The 17,192-nt window shown below is 42.6% G+C and overlaps 1 protein-coding gene across 1 annotated transcript in view; it reads left to right on the forward strand.

Annotated features, from left to right (window-relative positions):
• The window catches only part of MAOA (monoamine oxidase A), a 72,667-nt gene that overhangs the window by 40,603 nt on the left and 14,872 nt on the right, over positions 1–17,192 (forward strand). The window contains exons 4-6 of the mRNA XM_082864322.1: positions 6,754–6,858; positions 7,543–7,634; positions 14,100–14,241. Coding sequence (XP_082720448.1) covers positions 6,754–6,858; positions 7,543–7,634; positions 14,100–14,241 — 339 coding nt within the window. The remainder of the gene's footprint in view (positions 1–6,753; positions 6,859–7,542; positions 7,635–14,099; positions 14,242–17,192) is intronic.

The raw sequence follows: 17,192 nt of genomic DNA on the forward strand, positions 1-17,192 counted from the left end.
TGCCATGAAAATCAGCAATAATGTGTGTGAACTACAAAATGAGTGGCTGCTTCACTTTTACTCTCTAAATTTCCCATAAGAATCTCTCTTGTGACCCTAACCAGAAATACATAGGAAAGAAAACTCTGGGAAATCCAGTTCAGCCTGAACAAGTTGACACAGTACAAAGCCATCACACCATCTGTTTCCACTATCACTTGCTCAGTGGGCCCACATACAAAGTGGCCATGGCATCAAGGATGGAGACAATGTATGGGCTCAACAATATGACCTTCCACTCACCAAGCCAGATTTGACTTTTGGCTATCATTAGTCATCAGGGAAATGCAAGTCCAAACCACAATGATATACCACTTTGCATCCACCAGGATGACTGGAATCAGAAAGGCAGACGATAACAAGTGTCGACAAGGATATGGAGATATTGGAACCTTCATACATTGCTGGTGGGAATGTAAAAGGGTGGCAGCTGCTTTGCAAAATAGTTTGGCAGTTCTTCAAAATGGGGTAGGAGAGAATGGAGAGTGACTTTTAACGAGTAAGGGTTCCTTCTTGGGGTGATGAAAATGTTCTAAAATTAGCTGTGGTGATGGTTTCACAACTCTGTGAATATACTAAAAAGCATTGCATTGTACACTTCAAATGGATGGATTATAGAGTATGTGAACGATATCTTAATAAAGCTGTTAAAGAAAAACAGCCGCTCATCCTCACAGTGTAATATTTTCATCTTTTATCTAACTGCCTAGTTCTCCTGAGTTAATGGCATTTGTGAAAGAGGAAAAATATTTTTTTTCAATGCCCTCTCAGTTATCTTTACTTACCCAAGAGCATCCAGAAGAACTCATATTATTTCTATATTAAATGGTTGGTTTGTAATGTCCATATATACCTAGAGTCCCTTGGGAAAGATGGCATAACAATGCATTTGAAACCTTTTATTCTTGATGTTATGGCATTATTTATACCTGAGTGTAATGGTTCTCTTTTTCCAGGGATGAGATTGCACAACTCAAGTGCCCATTGTTTTAGCTGTACAAGTCCTAAGAGAGGGGACTGAGCATAAGATGAAAATCAGGTCATGAACTTAGGAATGTGCTGCTAGCCCTTGAAGTTGTGTGAGAGGTAGAGGGAGCAGAGGCATGAAAAATGCAAACCATGAGACTGTGCAAATATAATAATAATAAATCCAGACGATGGATGAGTTCCCCAGGGAAATGGATGGGCCAAGGAAGGCTGAGGATCAGACCCCAGGGGAGTCAGTAGATGAGAGAAGAAAGGGTCTTGCAAAGAAGAGCAGAGGAACCAGATGGCCACTTGGGAGAACCAATACATTAAGATAGGATATGGGAATTCCCTGGTAGTCCAGTGGTTAGGACTCTGGCACTCTCACTGTGGAGGGCCCAGGTTCAATCCCTGGTCCCTGGGGAACTAAGATCCCACAAGCCTCGTGACATGGCCAAAAAAAAAAGAAAAAAAGATAGGATAGATGTTTCCATGTCGATTATGATGGCTTTTTCTGGGTAAAGTAGCACTATGTATAATGTTTGAAAAGAGTTTGTCTACCTGCATAGAGAAAGAGGAAGAAGATGATTTTTTTAACTACTAATACAACACGATATTATTTAATGGGTCTCTTTTTGGATGATTTCTTTATTTAAAGCGTTGTTATGAAGTATAGAAAATAAACCACCAAAAGATTTCTCTTACAGGCCTGTCACAAAACAGTGGGACTAGAAGGGTGCCAAGGGATTCGTATGGGTTGGGCAGACATGTTCCTAAATCAATGCAGAACATATCTGTTTATTTTCAAGATGATTAAAGAAAAATATTTGGCAGCTTTCCTCCGTGGCCTATGATATTCTTTAATACCACTCATTTCCTTTTTTTTTTTAATAAATTTATTTATTTATTTTTGGCTGCGTTGGGTCTTCGTTGCTGGACGCGGGCTTTTTCTAGTTGCGGCGAGCAGGGGCTACTTTTCGTTGCGGTGCTCGGTCTTCTCATTGCGGTGGCTTCTCTTGTTGCGGAGCACGGGTTCTAGGCGCGCGGGCTTCAGTAGTTGTGGCTCGCGGGCTGTAGAGTGCAAGCTCAGTAGTTGTGGCGCATGGGCTTTGTTGCTCTGCGGCATGTGGGGTCTTCCCGGACCAGAGCTCGAACCTGTGTCCCCTGCATTGGCAGGTGGATTATTAACCACTGCTCCACCAGGGAAGTCCCAACATTCATTTCCTTTTGTTTAACTAAACTATAAAAGTACAGAGAGCTGAAATTCTCCAACATGCCAATCGGTGAATGCTACTTGCTGGCTTATCTTATAGGACCAACAATGAAGAATGATGTGGGAGCCACAAACTGTCCTCTCTTTATTTTTGAGCTTTATATAAATGGACTCATACTACATGTATCCTTTGACTTGCTTCTTTCACCAACATTTTTTTTTTTTGCCACGCTGCACAGCTTGTGGGATCTTAGTCCCCAACCAGGGATTGAACTTGGGGCCCCAGTAGTGACAGCGCTGAGTCCTAACCACTGGACTGCCAGGGAATTCCCGCACCAACATATTTTAAAGATATCAATACATCCATGTTGATTGGTGTTGTTCACAGTTTATTCATTTTCACTGCTCCACAATGGACATTAGTGTGTGTCTTAGTCCGTTTATATAAAGCTCAAAAATAGGCAAAACGAAACAGTGTATCATCTACATATGTATACAGGGCAGATGGAAGAAAAGGTAAGGAATGGTAAACACAAAATTCACTACAGTGGCTCCCTCTTGTGCAGAGGGAGCTGGACGTGATGGGGAGAAGTACATGGTGTACTTCTAAATTTTTGGTGATATCACGCTTCTCAAATTGGATGGTGTGCACATGGTTGTTCATTTCTATTATTCCTCTTTAAGCTATCTATTTTTATCATATATGGCATATTTCATAATAAAATGTTAATAACATAAAATAGCTTGCTCAGTAGCATCAGTGTGTTAAGAACGCCCTCCCCCTGCCTAATTGGGCGGACATCCAAGAAATAAAAAAAATTAAATTAAAAAAAAAAACTGTCCTCTCCTGGCAATAGTCTCCCTTTATTATGAACACTGGTAGATTGAAGGTGTGGTTTCTCAAAGGAACTTAAGTATTTGGGGCACAATTCCAGGGACACTGTATTCTACTCGACATCAACTTCTGCTGTGTCAAAGACATTTTAGAGATTAAAGGCCGCTTAGTAAGGGTAGGAAGGTTTCATAGTATAGGCACAAAATGGAACTTGACTTTTACCCAAGATTTTTTTTAATTTTTATTTTTAAAGAGCAGTAGCCATGTAGAAGTATTCCAGGAGATCCTGCCTCACACTCTTAGGTCTTAAAGGCATTTCTTGCTGAGAAGTGGTTTAGGATTGCAAAACAGCTGACACTTTTGTGAGAAAACTATAGAATCACATTTAAGATACTGAGAAGGTCTGTTTGGAAGCAGTTCTCATCCAACCAAGAGCCGTCTCCAGGCCCTCCCATTGCCCTACTTTAGAGATTTACACATGCAAAAAGTAGTCTTGAGTTGTTTAGTTTAGATGCAGGGCATGGAGGAAATAAGCCTTCCAGGGGCTTGTGAGAAAGGAAGAGGTACGTGCCTGTTCCCACATACATGCATTTCTTTAGCAAATTTAGATTTTTCTGTGGAATAAAAGTAGAGAAGCCAGGGCTTCCCTGGTAGTGCAGTGGTTAAGAATCTGCCTGCCGATGCAGGGTACACGGGCTTGAGCCCTGTTCCGGGAAGATCCCACATGCCGCGGAGCAGCTAAGCCCGTGCGCCACAACTACTGAGCCTGCGCTCTAGAGCCTGCAAGCCACAACTACTGAGCTGGTTCGCCTAGAGCCCGTGCTCCTCAACAAGAGAAGCCACCAAAGTGAGAAGCCCACGCACCTCAACGAAGAGTAGCCCCCGCTCGCCGCAACTAGAGAAAGCCCACGCAGCAACAAAGACCCAACGTAGCCCAAAAAAAAGAGTAGAAAAACCAAAAACTGCTAAGAGTGAAACACTCATGAAGTCCTTTTATCAACTTGGTGCCTCTGTCAACAGGATAAAAATTAACGTCATGGTGGGCCTTTATGATCTTTTAAAATATTCCATGGCTCCCATTTCTATAAAAGATTGCCAGTCTAGACCTTCTCTTTCCCTGAACTCTTCACCTCTCCTGCCACCTCTCTTTGTTTATCAAAGCTCAGATCATGGGGTCTTTAGGACCTTGTGTGAAATCATATTCTGGTTGGTATCATCCCGTGAAGAAGTTCATTGGGAATGTGGGACACATTTTGTTGAATTTTATTTATAGTACTTAATGTCCCCAGATGATTAAGCATATTGAAGGGTTTTTTTAAACAAATTTTTTCAAAGCAAAGATCAGTTTGGTATGAGACTATTACTTGAACATAAAGATTTTTCCCCATTTCAATTAAGGGAAGAATTATAACAAGAACCAACTGTTCTGAAGGCTGCCCGTGATCTATTACTTAACCCAGTCTCTCTCCTCTCCATAGTTATTTTTGTGTCTGCCTGTTTCTCTCAGAACATGCTTCTGCATTTTCCAAAGTTGACCCTGTTACCCCAGAGCTTCTTAGTTTCCTTGTTTATTCCTTAGAAACATAAAAGATGTGTGGAAGACTGATAAGTTTCATATTTCAAAGTTCTCTTTCTTTTAATCAGGAAGTTTAAGATGTCTCTAGGACAAAACTATCTCAACATTCCATCAACCATATAGGAAGCTAGAAATCTCAAGATTTATAAACAAGGGTTTTGGGAGCAGGAAATTTCTGTCCTACTGTTTTCTAGCTAATATCCCTGGGCTTTAGTTTCCTCATTTATAAAATGGGAATATTAATAGCTCTTGCCTCCAGAGGGTTGGGGTGAGCATTACATGAGATAACGCACATGAAGAGCTTAGGCCAGTAGCAGGCATAGAAAAAGATCTCAATAAATGTTAGTAATAATGGCGGTGATGGTGGTAGTGATGATGATAAAGGATTTGGAGTCTTAAAAAGTTATATTGGAGCACTGCAGCATAGCATTTTCAGATAAGAAATCAGGTCACATAATCTGCCAAGGTTATTTGAATTTGCTACTGTGGAAGGGAAAATTACTTCTTTGTCACTTAATATCTGCCATGTATCCTTACTCAGTTGGAGTGTGTGTGTATGAATGTGCGCACATGAATGCAAATGCTCTTATGTCTCGTGTCCCTGCCTTGATGGTCAGGAGTTTTGCTTTAGCCCCCTTTTTTTAAAATCCAGCTCTTAATATTGTTCAGTGCACACAATAGCCTTTCTACAAATATTGAATATGTTTCTATTTGATAAAATCAAAATCTTGTGCAAAATTGTATTAATAGACAATGTTTTCACCTTATGAAGGTTTACAAGACGTTTTAAAGAAAAAGGAATTAAATTAGGAAATAAAGGGAATTCCCTAGCAGTCCAGTGGTTAGGACTCTGTGCTTCCTCTGCAGAGGGCACGGGTTCATTCCCTGGTCAGAGAGCTAAGATCCTGCAAGCTGTGCGGTGCGACCAAAAAAAAAAAGGAAATAAAGTCTTAGAAACTATCTAGACATGCTCTCTTTTCCTAAGGATTCACCCTCCCCTCACAGTAGCACAGTGCCTGTCACACAACTGAAATGAAGTAAATGGCAGCTAATAATTAGCTGTCTTTGTGTTGGAGGTTTTGGTACCAAGCAATAGAAACCAACTCAGCCTCACGAGAGAGGATTTACTGAAAGGATATCAGAGGACCCACAAAATCAATGGGAGGCTAAAGGGCCACACTTGAGAATGGGCAGAGACCAGGGAAACTCTAGCAATTTAGGGGCAGGAACCACAACCATGGTCTTTATAGCAGGAAGCATCTGCTCAGCGTGCTGCCATGGGGAAGGAGAACCCAGAGTCAACTTTCTTCTGTGCTTGGGTGACCCACTGAAGGGTCAGAGTCCTCTGAGAGTGTATGATTGGCCAAACTCATATCACAGACTCACAGCCTGGCCGAGGCAAGAGAAAGAATCTAATCCATCACCTTCTGGAATGGGAGATGGTACCCAGGACTGTCCTTTCTACACATCTATTCACAGAGGAGAAGATTCAGTTTCCCAAGAAGAAACCAAAGTGCTTACTAGGAAAGGGGAACAGATGCTGGACAACCCAAAATGGCAAATGCCCATTATTCCACATTTCTAATATTTTGATTCTTGACTTTGGGCATGGTCCATAGTCTAGTCAGTCTTTATTTAGCCTGTGTGAACCTTAAGACATAGTTTGAGATATTTCACTTTGTTATTCCAGTCCTGTATGTGGTCCAAAGACAGTCCTCCATGTCGTCATCCTGCTCTCATCTGAGTGGGAACATCCTTTCAAAGAGATTAGATAGGAACTCAGGAGCTGAGAATATTGTGGCATCAATGTGAGATACCGGGATGAGCTACCTTTATTTATTTATTTGTTTGTTTGTTTGTTTATTCTATGTAAGTAGAAACAAGTTCAAGGCTATTATTTCCTGTAAGTTAAAAACAGGTAATATAACACCAGGGAAATCTTGCTAATCTAATTGAAATTTGGGGCCTGTATAGGTCAAATATATTTACTGTCCATCAAAGGTGATGTTTTTGACACAGTAGAGGATCCTGTTTCCTTGAAAATGACTCGTAGGCTGGTTGGTTTGGGATTTTTTGAATGTCATCCTAATTTAAGGTATTATCCTTTGCTTTTAAATGTTACAGGGGAGAACTTATCCATTTCGGGGTGCCTTCCCTCCAGTGTGGAATCCCATTGCCTATCTGGATTACAACAATCTGTGGCGGACAATGGATAACATGGGAAAGGAGGTAAAGTGTGTGTGCAGCTGGCACATGACCTGTTACTGAAATATCAACAGCAAATGTTTAGTATCCATCCTTCCACAGTGCAGGGAACATTGCTCTGGACGGTGATGCATATCGTTTCCAGTGTACCCAACAACTCTGCCAAGCTGGTAGTATTTCTGCTTTACAAATGAAGAAAATCAGTGCCAAGGGGTTACATAATTTCCCCAAGACCACACAACAAGGGACAGGATTCAAACCCACATGTCTCTGATACTAATGTGTGTGCCTGTGTTTTCAACCTATGCCACTGAGAATTTATGTGACATATTTTTGCCGGGAGTCCTACTTATAGTGATCTTATCCGTATGTTATGCCACTTGAGATAGTAAAGGAGAGAAGGATTCGTTTCCCCAAAGTTTTAAAATGGGTGTTAGCTTTCAATAATAATTATGATGTTGACCATCATAATTGCATATTAATTTATACATATATATATGTATTATTATTTTGGCAACAGCATTAAGGCATAGAATCCAAAGAGCTATCCATCCCAAACCCACCACTATCTATACATAGAATTCTATGCCAATCACACAGTCCAACATAGACAGAGAAACCAGTTTTCAGAGGTTTTCCTGAGGGCCTCTTGGCAGGGCAGTGGGCAGTAACCATCAGACCTAAATATGGGCCCTTCTTTCTCTGCAGATTCCAGCTGATGCACCGTGGGAGGCACCACATGCAGAGGAATGGGATAAGATGACCATGAAAGATCTCATCGAAAAAATCTGCTGGACAAAGTAACCTTGACTATTTAAAACATTTCTTTTTAATCTTCCCTTCAGATCATTCCTATCCTATCTTGAACTGCAGTGTTTTTCTTCATAAGTTACAGGATAAAAGTTAAGAGGAAACTTAATGACCTTTCCATCAGTAGCAACTTTGGAGGCCCTTTAGACACTCAGAGCAGGATTGAACATAAAATGAATCTAAAACATAAGAAGAAAAGTAGGTGAAGGAAGCTGAACTTTTTTTTTTTAATGAAACGGTTGTGTGCTTTGCAATAAAAGAAGTAATTGTGTTTTCAGATAATATAGAGGTCAGCTACAGAAGCAATTTGGAAAGATATTAAAGGAATTTAATATAAATATAGAAGAACTGGAGGGAAGCTAGTCTATATTAATGAAAAATATAAATGATATGTTTTCACTGAGAATCTGTGTTATCAGCTGAGTTACTTACAGATCATTCAGCCAGCATTTTGGGGCTGCTATGTGAAAGCACAGTATGAAGCACTGAGGAATGGTGGTGAACTTGTTAGGCATGGCCCCTAACCTCACGGAGTTGATATACTTTTAGCAGGAGAGACTGTCATTATACACATATTACATAATTCTAGGAGAGACTGAAACTGGGAACCTGACCTGTCTGATGGCAAAAGAGAGATTCCTTGTTGAAGCAATCTTTAAACAGAAACCAAGGAGTTAGTACATCAACTAAGAATGAGCCACAGAGGATGGGAAGGGACAGGGAAGGATGGATGGTGTCAGGGCAAGGAATCTTCCAGGAATGTGCCCTAATGGATGTGGAAAACAGGAAAGATAGATGGTGTGAGAGGATGGTATCTTCCATGAATGAGCCATAATAGATGGGGGGAGACAGGAAGGGTGGATGCTATGGGAATTAAGAATCTTCATGGAAGGTGCCATAGTGGATGGGGGAAGACAGGAAGGGTGTTTAGTGTGAGGAAGTGTTATCTTGCAGGATGAGTAACAGTGGATGGGGGAGTTAGGAAGAGTGGATGGTGTGCAGAGGTGGTATATGCCAGGAATGATCTAGTAGTTGAGGGAAACAAGAAAATGGATGTTGTGAGGGGATGGTATCTTTCAGGAATGAGCCACAGTGGATGGAAGGAGACAGGAAAGATGGATGGTGTGTGCAAATGGTATCTTCCAAGAATGAGCCAGTTGATGGGAAAGAAAGGAAGAGTGGATGGTGTGAGGTGATGGAATCTTCAGGAATGAGCAACAGTGGATGGGGAGATAGGAGGGTAGACGGGTCGGATTGTATCTTCCAGGAATGAGCTATAGTGCATGAGGGGAGACAGAAAGGATGTATAGTGCAGTAGGATGATATCTTCCAGGAATGAGCCATTAACCATGGAGGGGGACAGGAAGGGTGGATAGTGTGTGGGGTTGGTACATTCAGGAATAAACCGTATTGTATGAAGGTGTCAGGAACAGTGGATGATGTGGCAGAATGGTTTCTTCTGAGAGTGAGCCACTGTTGACAGGGGAAACAGGAAAGATGGATGGTGTGGGAAGATGGTATGTGCCAGGAATGAGCCATAGTGCATGGGTAGAGACAGGAAGGATAGATGGTGTGGTGGGATGGTGTCTTCCAGGATAAGCCACAGTAGATGGGGGAGGGTGTGTGGTGTGGGGATAGTATCTTTGGGGAATGTACCAGTTGGTGGAGGATATAAGAGATATATTATGTGAGATGATGGTATCTTTCAGGAATGAGTCACAGAGGATGGGGGGAGAGAGGAAAGAGGGATGGTATGTGTAGATGGTATCTTCCAAGAATAAGTCAGTTGATGGAGGAGACAGGAAGAGTGGATGCTGTGGGGAGATGATATCTTCCACGAATAAAGTCAGCTGATGGGTGAGACAGGAAGAGTATGGTGTGAGGGGATGGTATCATCAAGGAATGAGCAACAGTGGATGGTGGAGAAAGTAAGGATGGATGATGTGAATGATGATATCTTTCTGGAATGAGCCACAGTGGATGGGCATAGGTAGAGAAAGGTGGATGATGTGACATAATGGTATCTTCCAGAAATAAGCCATAGTGCATAAGGGAGACAGTAAGGATGGTTTATTTGGTGGGATGGTGTCACCAGGAATGAACCACAGTGCATGGGGGAAAGGGAAAGGATGGACAGTGTGGTGGTATGGTATCTTCCAGGAATGAGCCAGTTGATGGGAGAGAAAGGAGGAGTGGGTGGTGTGAGAGGATGGTGTCTTCCAGGAATAAGCCACAGTGCATGGAGGGAGACATGAAAGATGGATGGTTTGGTGGAATGATATCTTCCAGGAAAGAGCCATAGTGCAAGGGGAGAGACAGGAAGGATGGATCCTGTGGGGGATGTTATTGATACCAAGTCCAAGCTCTCTTTGCTTGCCACACGACAGGCCAATGAATCGCAGACGAGATGCTGAGGCAAGGAATATGACTTTATTCAGAAAGCCGGCAGACCGAGAAGATGGCAGACTAGTGTCTCTGAAAAACCATCTTCTCAGAGCCTAGATGCCAGTTTCTTTTATAGAATCAGAGAGGGAGAGGCGGTGAGGAAGTAAAGTAAAAGGGCCATCAGTCTTGCAAAACATCTCCTGGAATGACCAGCCTCTGTGAGGGGATGTGTTAGTTTCTTCTTTCTTGCAGCCATTCACAGGTGGGCGGGGTCAGATGGCCTCCCTGTGAGCTGAACAGCAGAGGGGCAGGGTTCCCTGAGGCAGGCCATTATGTATGATTAGAATAACAAAAGCAACGAAAAGCAAAGGTTAAAGTCAAAGAAACAGGTCCAAGGTAGAGTCCGATTTAGCTCTACCCTGTTACATTACATTCCAGGATTAACCCATAGTTGATGGTGGGGACAGGATGAGTGTATGGTATCTATCAAGAATGAGCCACTGTGGATGTGGGAGACAGAAAAGATGGATGGTGTGGGAGGATGGTTGTTCTAGGAGTGAGACATAGAGGATGGGGGTTGGGGAGGAAGGGTGCATGGTGTGGAGGAATGGTATATTCCAGGAATGAGCCACAGAGTGTAGGGGGAGATGGTAAGGATGAATGAGTTAGGGGGATTTATGTTCCTGGAATGAGATGCAATTAATGGGAGCAGACAGCAAGGGTAGATGGTGTGGGAAGATGTTGTCTTCCAGTAATGAGTCAGTTTTGGGGAGAGACTAGAAGTTTCCATGGTATCTTCTAGCAATGAAGGAGAGTGAGTTGGGAGGGGTGGGGGCAGGGGCCGACAGGAAAGCTAGATGGTTTGAGGGGAGGGTATCTTTCAGGAATGAGCTACAGTGACTGTAGGGGGAAACAGGAAGGGTGGATGAGGTGGGGGCAAGGTATCTTCTAGAACTGAGACAAGTATTGGGGGAGATAGGAATGATGCATGGTGTGAGAGACTCCATCTTCCAAGAATGAGCCACAGTGGATTGTGGTTCTATGGGAAAATATATGGTGTGGGAGGATGGTATCTTCCAGGAATATCGGTTAATCGGAGGGAGTCAGGAAGGATGGATGGTGAGGTGAATGTTTTCTTCCAGTGATAAACCACTGTTGGGAGAGGCAGAGTAGATGGTATCTACTGGAATGAGCCAGTTGATGGGTGGAGACAGGACATGTAGTTGTGGGGTGAATTATATGTTCCAGGAATGAGTTACAGTGTATGGGGTGAAAGAGGAAGAATGGATGGTATAGGATGTTGATATCTTCTAGGAGAGAGCCACAGTGATGGGGGGGCAAGATACCATGTCCCCACATCTTCCACCCTGCTTGTCTCCCCTCACAGTCACTGTAGCTCATTCCTGGATGATACCATCTCCTCATACTCTTCCTGTCTTCCCCCATCTACTATGGCTCATTCCTGGAAGATACCATTCCCCCCACCCATCCACCTTTCTGTCTCCCCCTACCTGCTGTGACTAATTCCAGGAAGATACCACATTCTCACACCATCCACTATTCCTTTCTCCCCCATCAACTGGCTTATTCCTGGAAGATACCATACTAACATACAATGAACGCTCCTATCTCCCCCCTTTCTACTGTGATTCATTCCTGGACCACACCATCCCCTCTTCCTTCCCCCCCCCCCGCATCACTGTGGCTCATTCCAGGAAGATACCATTCACCACATCTTCCAGGAATGAGCCACAATGGGTAGGGGAAGAGGGGAAGGATGGATGATGTGGGGGGATGGTATGCCTAGGATTAAACCATAGTGTATGGAAAGGATAGGAAGAGTGAATGGCATGGGGGGATGGTATCTTCCAGGAATCAGTGACTGTAGATGGGGAAGACAGGAAAGATGGATGATGTTTGGATGGTATGTGCCTGGAATGAGCCATAGTATGTGGGGGGGAGACTGGAAGAGTGATGGTGTGAGGAGATGGTGTGGTCCAGGAATGAACCATAGTAAAATGGGGGGAAACAGAAGGGTTGATTATATGTTGAGATGATATCTTTCAAGAATGAGCTAGTTGATGGGAGAGACAGGAATAGTGGATGGAGTGAGGATATGGTATCTCCCAGGAATTAACCACAGTGCATGAGGGGAGACAGGAATGATGAGTGGTGTGTGTTTGTGGGGGAAGGGTGGCATCTTCCAGGAATGCACCAGTTATGTGGGGGGGGGGGTGTCTACAGGAAGATTAGATGGTATGGTTGTGTGAGGAGATGGTATCTTCCAGGAATGAGCCACAATGATGGGGGATATAGCAGGAGTAATATAGTGAGGGAACTGGTATCTTCCAAGATGAGATACAGTGGTTAGGAGGAGACAGGAAGCCATTGGAGTGATGGCATCTTCCAGGAAGGCACCACAGCGCTTGGTGGGGGAATGCTACAGGAAGAGTGGATGGTGTGAAAGGGTGGTATCATGAGGCATGAACCACAGTGATTGTGAGAGGAGACAGGTAGGGTGAATGTTCTGGGTGCAAGGTATCAGGAAGGGATGAGCCATACTGGATGGGCTGTACACACGATAGATGAGTGATGTGGGGGATGGTATCTTTCAGGAATGAGCCACTGTGGATGGGGGTGGGGGACAGGTTGGTGCATGCTGGGTGTGAAGAATGGTATCTTCCAGGAATGAATCACAGTGCATGGGGGATACAGGAAAGATGGATGATGTAGGAGGATGGTAACTTCCAGGAATGACCTGCAATTAATGGTGGGGGACTGTCAGGAAGGATAGATGGTGAGGGGTTGCTTTCCTCCAATGATGTATCAGTTATTGAGAGAGACAGGAAGAGTGAATGGTATCTTAAAGGAATGAGCCAATTGATGGGGGATACAGGACTGAAGGATGGATGGTGTTGGGGGATCATATATCTTCCACAAATGAGCACAGTGGATGAGTGGAGATCGGACATGTGGGTATGGGGAGGATATATGTTCCAGAAATGAGTCATAATGAATTGGATAAAACAGGACCAATAGATGGTGTGGGGTGTTGATATCTCACAGGGGTGAGCCACAGTGATGGGGGAAGACAGGAAAGATGGATGATGTAGTGAATGGTATCTTTCAGGAATAAGCCATAGTGGATGGAGGAGCCAGGAGATAGGGTTAGTGGCGGGGATGATGTTCCAGTAGCGAGCCTTAGTAGATGGGGAAAAATAAGGAAGGGGAGGGATGGTTTCTTTCAGGAATGAATCCTGAATGATGGGATGGATGGAAGGATAAATGGTTGAGGCATGGTATTTTCCAGTTATTAGCCACAGATAATGGCGGGAAATGTGAAGGTTGGATAGTGTGGGAAATGCTCCCCCACCCCAGTATAGGGAACAGGGAACAGCTTCTGAAGGCCCTGAGATGGGGAGATTGACATGTTTTAGCAATGAATGGAGAGTATACCTGGATCATAAAGATGCCATGAGGAAGTGATGGAATGAGAGTTTGGAGAACTCGTTGACAGGCTGATGGTGCAAGATATATTGGCCATATTCAAGACTTTTGACTTTTGCTGTGAATGTCACTGAAGGATTTTAAGCAGAGTGGGGTTTTATTTGTTTGTTTGTTTTTTAAGTTTTGGACTGTTAAAAGACTTAATTGGCTGTAATGTAGAGAAGGATCATGAGGGCCCAGGAGCAGCCGCCATTGTTTTAAGCCAGGTGAGGGGCAGTGGTAGCCTGGACCAGGGTGGGAGCAGGGGAGGTATTAAGGAGAGAAAGTTTGTTCAAATAAATGCAGACAATATCCTTAATGAACTCTGACAAGCATATTAACCCTTTAGATTGCATTGGGATTAGCATGTTTGGACTAACCCATAATTTCCTAAAAGTAAGGGAAAAGTTTATTTTCCCCAAGAGTTAAAATGTGCATTCCTTCAGAAATTGAGTCCATGAGTTGTTTTTTTTCAAAAGCAATAGAACTGTTTTCCAGCCATGCTAAATTGTGTTTTAAAAAGGTAATGTCCTGTGAAGCATGTACGTATTTACTCCTGACTTCCGCTCTTGTTCTGTGACCAGGACTGCTAGGCAGTTTGCATCTCTCTTTGTGAATATCAATGTGACCTCTGAACCCCACGAGGTGTCCGCCCTGTGGTTCTTGTGGTATGTGAAGCAGTGTGGAGGCACCACTCGGATATTCTCCATTACCAATGGGGGCCAGGTATGGAGTGTCCATTCTCACACCAAACGTCATTTGTGATTTTGCCCTCATCGAGTGCAGTACCTTAATACTTGCTTCTATATTTTGAAACATGAGTGAATTTGAAACATGGATTTTTGAAACGATCTCCAAAAAACTTTTCTGAAAACAAAATTTCTCATTTCCTTTTCTTGTTCCTGAAAATAAGTTCACAACTAAAGAATGTTTCATTTTGAATTAATTAGGTTTGAGGAATTCAATTCCTTCCTTTTGGAAGTAGGTAAAATTAGACTATTTATGTAGGAGGAGCTAAATTACTAAAATCAACTTATTTCCAAAAATTTTTAGTACTTGTAAAATTGTACTTCAAGTCATCTCTGTTCCAGACATGAGGCTTTTTTGTCCCATTCTGTGTCTCGGAGTTATTATTTTATGTTACCTGTTATAGAATGGAAGTGACTATTCTTTCTTCTAATTCAAGTGATTTATTGGTTACTCTTTCAATAGTAAATTCTACATTTTGGCTTCTAAATTTTTGCTGCCCACTAGCATTTGCCCAGCTTCCATACTACTTCCATTACTGATGAATGAACTCATTTGACTCACTGGCTGGACACACAGCAAACCAGTGGTGAAACCAGAATCTTAATTCCCTGATTTTCCAGATTCTGAGATTCTTTGCTTCAAGGCTATCCTTTATCGGAAGAAAATGGATATCTCTTTTCTAGGAATGTTATGCCTCGATGGGCTAAGGTTTAATTAGGATCAGTTTACTTCTAACTTATGTTCTGTTTCATAGTGTGAGGTGTAGAGTCCTTGTCAACTGAGTGAAGTGTTCCTCTCCTTGGGAGATCTCCAGAAGTCCCCAAGTTGTTCTGTGGTCCCAAGAGTTATTGCCCATTTGACCCTTAGCTTTAGCAAACTTAAGGCAGTTGCATTTTTTAAGTGTCTTTACACTTAGAAATCCCACATTACTCTTTTTAACCTATATTTTACTTTCTGAGATATCGTGACTCGTATTTTATATTTACACCCCTCATTCAGGGGAGCCAAGATACTTCTAGGCAAACTCCACATGACCTTTGGGAGGGCACAGTTCACATTATGAATCTCAGACCATTATCACAGTATCTTTACAAAGAACTTAGACTTATCCTTTAATAGTTTAGTTCCAGAAATACTAGACGCGAAGGAATGGGTAGTGAACACAAATGGAAATAGTTCATGGTCTTTCCACTATACTAACATTCAAAGTAACTCTTGGAAAACAGAAGTCACATTATAAATTAAATGGTCCCAGTTTTGTGAGGAAGGATGGATCATGAATTTAGGGCTAAACTGCTTTGGGAATATTTTTATAAAGAACTGTGGTTGTGTCATTAGAACAATAGCCAGTTATTCAAGTGTAAGAATCATTCTGTGGCTGCTGACACAGGCTTTCTGGAAGGTGATTGTCAAATGTTGGGCTGTTCTTCAGTCTACCTACATGTATTTGTAACCATTCAAAGAATCTTCTACAGCAGGCTAAAAACATTCCCCCTGGTTCTTACAAAATGCACTGTATTAAGGACTGACCTTAGATTAAGCTGGAAGCATGACCATGGTGAGTGTAGCAGATGGCAGTAGGGCAGAGCACTTGTGGTCTTACAGAGCTGCTCAGGGGAACTATTTCACAATGTCTGGAGGAATAGGCAGATGCTTAGTCTTCACCCTTCGGCCCCCGCAGTGAAACTTCCAGGCATTTTGGCAAAAATTTCTCAAGAGCTGAGGTTTGGATTCTTAGAACATCATTGGGTGATGACCAGGTGATCCTTGAGAGCACCATGAGCTTGTTCTGCCTAGACAACCCTGGGCTGGGACTTTAAGAAACCGAGGGGAGTTAGAAACCGCATCCCCATCTCAGTGAAACTAGAAAAAAATAATTAATTAAAAAAAAAGAAATCTTCTGAAAGTTTAGATTCCCGTACAGACTATGAAGCCAAGGCCCCCCTACCCATCGGCTGCTGGGTCACATGTGGGCCTTTTTGGTTCCAAAAATCACGCAACTTCATGTCTGCTGTATTGTTTGTGTCTTCTAATGAGCCTAATGCCAGGGCCTTGCCCCTTGAAGGAGATCAATCAAGAGTTGTTGTCTTGAGTTGAACAGTTTTTAGCAAAGAGAAGGTCCTTATAGTTTGTGTTTATACTTGGAACATAAAGAATAAAGACAAAAGCTTCACACATAATCTCACCCCGTCTACTGTTAACATTTTAATGTATTTCCTCATTAAGATTATACCATATAAGTGGTTTATATATTTTACTTTTTCACTATTAAATTATTTAAAATATCAAAAAAAAAAAAGAAAGAAAGAAAGAAACCGCATCCCCTGGGAGAAGTGCAGCATCCTCCCCGTCCCAGGGTTCCCTCCATGCACTGCACTCTTGGGCACTTGAAGCCCACGCACTTGCTGTTATTTGCATTCGGTCAAGGTGCCAGTGGTATAGGGGAACCTTCCTTCTGATTCTGTGATTTTATTTTAAATTTTTATTGGGGTATAGTTGACTTGCAATGTTGTGTTAGTTTCAGGTGTACAGCAAAGTGAATCAGTTATACATATGCATATGTCCACTCTTTTTTAGGTTCTTTTCCCACATAGGCCATTACAGAGTATTGAATAGAGTTCCCTGTGCTATACAGTAGGCCCTTATTAGTTATCTATTTTATATATAGTAGTGTGTATGTGTCAATCCCTATCTCCCAATTTATCCCTCCCCCGCCATTCTGTGATTTTATAAGCTGGTAACAGCTTTTCGTCACCAGACACTGTGTAGAGCATGATGATTGAGGTATCTTGGTAAACTGCCTCTGTCCTAATGAGTTCTTCCAATAGTTAAGGGTGCAGAGGGTGGAGGTATGGCCTGTGACTTTCTGGAGGTTTCTGATCAGTGGTAAATATGCTCTTCCTTCCTTGGGCTTTTATAACATTTCC

The sequence above is a fragment of the Leucopleurus acutus genome, assembly GCF_964270905.1.
Source record: "Leucopleurus acutus genome assembly, chromosome: X".
In the NCBI taxonomy this organism is placed as follows: domain Eukaryota; kingdom Metazoa; phylum Chordata; class Mammalia; order Artiodactyla; family Delphinidae; genus Leucopleurus; species Leucopleurus acutus.